This window comes from Uranotaenia lowii, chromosome 2, assembly GCF_029784155.1.
Source record: "Uranotaenia lowii strain MFRU-FL chromosome 2, ASM2978415v1, whole genome shotgun sequence".
NCBI classification, from domain to species: Eukaryota; Metazoa; Arthropoda; class Insecta; order Diptera; family Culicidae; genus Uranotaenia; species Uranotaenia lowii.
Window position 1 is genome coordinate 53,684,664 of NC_073692.1, and position 5,892 is coordinate 53,690,555.

A 5,892-nucleotide genomic window follows, 5' to 3' on the forward strand; every position below is an offset into this window, starting at 1 on the left:
TGTTGGATCCGATACAACGACAATTGGTTCAGACACAACAACCTTAGGATCTGATACAACCACAACTGTGTCAGACACCACGTCAACGGCATCTGACACCACAACATCTGTTTCAGATACAACAACAGTTGCATCAGATACTACGACATCTGCATCAGATACTACAACTGTTAGATCCGATACAACTACAATTGGTTCAGACACAACAACCTTAGGATCTGATACAACCACAACTGTGTCAGACACCACGACAACGGCATATGACACCACAACATCTGTTTCAGATACAACAACAGTTGCATCAGATACAACAACAGTTGCATCAGATACTACGACATCTGCATCAGATACTACAACTGTTGGATCCGATACAACGACAATTGGATCTGACACAACAACCTTAGGATCTGATACAACCACAACTGTGTCAGACACCACGACAACGGCATCTGACACCACAACATCTGTTTCAGATACAACAACAGTTGCATCAGATACTACGACATCTGCATCAGATACTACAACTGTTGGATCCGATACAACGACAATTGGTTTAGACACAACAACCTTAGGATCTGATACAACCACAACTGTGTCAGACACCACGACAACGGCATCTGACACCACAACATCTGTTTCAGATACAACAACAGTTGCATCAGATACTACGACATCTGCATCAGATACTACAACTGTTGGATCCGATACAACGACAATTGGTTTAGACACAACAACCTTAGGATCTGATACAACCACAACTGTGTCAGACACCACGACAACGGCATCTGACACCACAACATCTGTTTCAGATACAACAACAGTTGCATCAGATACTACGACATCTGCATCAGATACTACAACTGTTGGATCCGATACAACTACAATTGGTTCAGACACAACGACCTTAGGATCTGATACAACCACAACTGTGTCAGACACCACGACAACGGCATCTGACACCACAACATCTGTTTCAGATACAACAACAGTTGCATCAGATACAACAACAGTTGCATCAGATACTACGACATCTGCATCAGATACTACAACTGTTGGATCCGATACAACGACAATTGGATCTGACACAACAACCTTAGGATCTGATACAACCACAACTGTGTCAGACACCACGACAACGGCATCTGACACCACAACATCTGTTTCAGATACAACAACAGTTGCATCAGATACTACGGCATCTGCATCAGATACTACAACTGTTGGATCCGATACAACGACAATTGGATCAGACACAACAACCTTAGGATCTGATACAACCACAACTGTGTCAGACACCACGACAACGGCATCTGACACCACAACAGTTGTATCATATACTACTACAACGGCATTAGATATTACAACTACATCAGATTCTACAACTGCATCGGGCAGTACGACAACTGGTAAGCTGCGATGTTTATTCAATTTTCAATATCTTCTTATCAAATATGAATTTTATAAATTAGCAAAATGAACAATTTTTATTTCATGTGTATATTTTTTATCTAAGCACGGTTGATGTTGCACATAACCATTTTTTTGTACTCATATAGTGCATGCTTGTTTACACGAGTTCCAAGTTACATAAATGGTGTCCCACATCAAATAGCTTCGGAAAAAAACGTTCTAAAATATTACCTCCACCGATTCTTTTCATACTTTCAGATAGTAAATCATTTGTGATCTTTTGGTATATCCACTTCATTCCAATTCAATACCACATTCGGATAATCGCGTATTAGACCCAACTCTACTCAAAAAATTGCATAACATTCCTCTATACAGAAACCCTCTTTTCGTCATTTTGCCCCCAAAATGGATTTCTTTGAGATACTCACTAAGTTCCTGCGGCAAAATAGCACAATATTTATCAATTGCTTTCAATGTTTCAGAGCCTTTAGAGAATTTATGTTCTTGAATACAAAAGTGACTTTTTAGGCTCCGTTTTAATGTTAGTTTTAGTTATACGAGATGAATGCTGTAAAAAATATTTTTATGAATTATTTTATGATTAACCTTATAAAACATATTCAAAAATTCATGAAATATTGGGAAATAGTTTTGGTCACAACTTTGTATGGAGTCGCTCCGCAGTTTCCTGAGCGAAGTATAAGGATTCTGCATAAAACTGTATGCACTCACTTTTGGGTTCTAATCACTATCGAAATAACCATTCCGACCTCAAATCTTCTTCCGTCTATTCCCAAAATTGCGTAGTATCGTTAAATCACAAAACTCACAGTTGCAGCACGACTACAAGTTGTTGACCAACGCATTAAATCTCCCGCCCTATAATCCACGTTGCTTGTTGTTGAATTTACCGATTTTGTTACAACGTCGCTTCATTTTCGAAGTTCTTCAGAATAACGCGGATAGCCCAGAATTATGTTCGTTACTCCCGTTTGACGCCCCAGTTGTAATAATATCTTCAGTTTTTTAAGCCCCCTCCCAGGCGGTTTATCTAGGTTATTTTATGTTTTAACTAAACATATTTTAATAAAAATAATTCGTAGATTCTCTATTGATCCAAGGTAGTGCCCCCGGTCTTCAATTATTTTCAAGATGAAAGAAAAGTTCTTTTTTTGGTATTTTTTTCATGTTGATGAAAACAGTTTTAGTTACTTCTCAAACTCTACAATTTTGGCCAAACTTTAGAAAGATAAACAAGATATTAGATGACACTCGAATGGCTTGTGAAAAAATAATATTATAAATCATTCATATTTCAGCAATGGCCTGTTCATTACATATATCTTTTGTTTGTTATGAAATACACGGAAATATGAAAAATGATTATTTCATCAGCTGCTTAGAAATTTGATGAAATAAAAATTATGTTGAACATAGAAAGCGTTTAGAAATCTAAAAAGGAATTCAAGAAATGAAAAAAAAAATTAAGAACCTGGCTCAAAATCATTTTCTAATGAAAATTGATTTTTTTCAGAAACAATTACTGGATCAGAAACAACAACAACTGTGTCAGACACAACAACAACTGGATCAGAAACAACAACAACTGGTTCAGACACAACGACAACTGGATCGGACACAACGACCACTGGTTCAGACACAACCACAACTGGATCAGATACAACAACCACTGGAACAGATACAACAACAATTGGATCAGACACAACGACCACTGGTTCAGACACAACAACCATTGGAACAGAAACAACAACAACTGGTTCAGACACAACAAGCATTGGAACAGAAACAACAACAACTGGATCAGATACAACCACAACTGGATCAGATACAACAACAACTGGTTCAGACACAACGACAGCTGGATCAGAAACAACAACAACTGGATCAGAAACAACAACAACTGGATCAGATACCACAACCACAGGAACAGAAACAACAACAATTGGTTCAGACACAACAACCATTGGAACAGAAACAACAACAGCTGGTTCAGACACAACAACCATTGGAACAGAAACAACAACAACTGGTTCAGACACAACAACCACTGGAACAGAGACAACAACAACTGGTTCAGACACAACAACCATTGGATCAGATACAACCACAACTGGATCAGATACAACCACAATTGGATCAGATACAACAACAACTGGTTCAGACACAACAACCACTGGATCGGATACAACAACCAGTGGAACAGAAACAACAACAACTGGTTCAGACACAACAACCACTGGAACAGAGACAACAACAACTGGTTCAGACACAACAATTATTGGATCAGATACAACCACAACTGGATCAGATACAACCACAACTGGATCAGATACAACAACAACTGGTTCAGACACAACAACCATTGGATCAGATACAACCACAACTGGATCAGATACAACCACAATTGGATCAGATACAACAACAACTGGTTCAGACACAACGACAGCTGGATCAGAAACAACAACAACTGGATCAGATACAACAACCACCGGAACAGAAACAACAACAATTGGTTTAGACACAACAACCATTGGAACAGAAACAACAACAACTGGTTCAGACACAACAACCATTGGAACAGAGACAACAACAACTGGTTCAGACACAACAACCATTGGATCAGATACAACCACAACTGGATCAGATACAACCACAATTGGATCAGATACAACAACAACTGGTTCAGACACAACAACCACTGGATCGGATACAACAACCAGTGGAACAGAAACAACAACAACTGGTTCAGACACAACAACCACTGGAACAGAGACAACAACAACTGGTTCAGACACAACAATTATTGGATCAGATACAACCACAACTGGATCAGATACAACCACAATTGGATCAGATACAACAACAACTGGTTCAGACACAACAACCACTGGATCGGATACAACAACCAGTGGAACAGAAACAACAACAACTGGTTCAGACACAACAACCACTGGAACAGAGACAACAACAACTGGTTCAGACACAACAATTATTGGATCAGATACAACCACAACTGGATCAGATACAACCACAATTGGATCAGATACAACAACAACTGGTTCAGACACAACAACCACTGGATCGGATACAACAACCAGTGGAACAGAAACAACAACAACTGGTTCAGACACAACAACCACTGGAACAGAGACAACAACAACTGGTTCAGACACAACAATTATTGGATCAGATACAACCACAACTGGATCAGATACAACCACAACTGGATCAGATACAACAACAACTGGTTCAGACACAACAACCATTGGATCAGATACAACCACAACTGGATCAGATACAACCACAATTGGATCAGATACAACAACAACTGGTTCAGACACAACAACCACTGGATCGGATACAACAACCAGTGGAACAGAAACAACAACAACTGGTTCAGACACAACAACCACTGGAACAGAGACAACAACAACTGGTTCAGACACAACAACCATTGGATCAGATACAACCACAACTGGATCAGATACAACCACAATTGGATCAGATACAACAACAACTGGTTCAGACACAACAACCACTGGATCGGATACAACAACCAGTGGAACAGAAACAACAACAACTGGTTCAGACACAACAACCACTGGAACAGAGACAACAACAACTGGTTCAGACACAACAACCATTGGATCAGAAACAACCACAACTGGATCAGATACAACCACAACTGGATCAGATACAACAACAACTGGTTCAGACACAACGACAACTGGATCAGAAACAACAACCACTGGTTCAGACACAACAACCATTGGATCAGATACAACAACAACTGGATCAGATACAACAACAACTGGATCAGAAACAACAACAACTGGTTCAGACACAACAACCACTGGATCAGAAACAACCACAACTGGTACAGAGACAACCACAACTGGATCAGATACAACAACCACTGGAACAGAAACAACAACAACTGGATCAGATACAACAACCACTGGAACAGAAACAACAACTGCATCAGACACAACAACCATTGGATCAGATACAACCACAACTGGATCAGAAACAACAACAACTGGACCAGAAACAACGACCACTACCACAGAAACAACGACAACTGCTCCTGAAACTACCGTTACCATACCTTCAACAACTTCGACTGCAGTTACTACAACGATAGGAACAACAACTGTTGCTAATTCAGCATTTGTTTATAGAGGTTTGAACCTTAAGATGACTATTCTTGGTGGAGCACGAATTTATATAAGACCAAAACCAAAACGATTTACTGCATCTGAGATTATCATCTGTACGAACGATGGCTGTGTGATTGTGAACGATGATGGAACAACTACACCAATAACATTTGATGAAAATTCATTCGTGCCAACTGACGAACTTTCATGCGTCACCTCGCAATGTTCAATTGAAGATTCGAATACGGGTCAATTAATGGATATCACAAGCACAGTCACAACAACACCTGATGGTGAC

General features: G+C 39.4%; 1 protein-coding gene across 1 annotated transcript in view; it reads left to right on the top strand.

The window, feature by feature from the left end:
• LOC129741395 (transcription factor SPT20 homolog) overlaps positions 1–5,578 on the top strand; it is a 38,308-nt gene extending 32,730 nt beyond the window's left edge. The window contains exons 2-8 of the mRNA XM_055733118.1: positions 3,008–3,190; positions 3,260–3,379; positions 3,470–3,694; positions 3,785–3,946; positions 3,995–4,597; positions 4,688–5,185; positions 5,276–5,578. Coding sequence (XP_055589093.1) covers positions 3,008–3,190; positions 3,260–3,379; positions 3,470–3,694; positions 3,785–3,946; positions 3,995–4,597; positions 4,688–5,185; positions 5,276–5,578 — 2,094 coding nt within the window. The remainder of the gene's footprint in view (positions 1–3,007; positions 3,191–3,259; positions 3,380–3,469; positions 3,695–3,784; positions 3,947–3,994; positions 4,598–4,687; positions 5,186–5,275) is intronic.
• Positions 5,579–5,892: the final 314 nt, after the last annotated feature.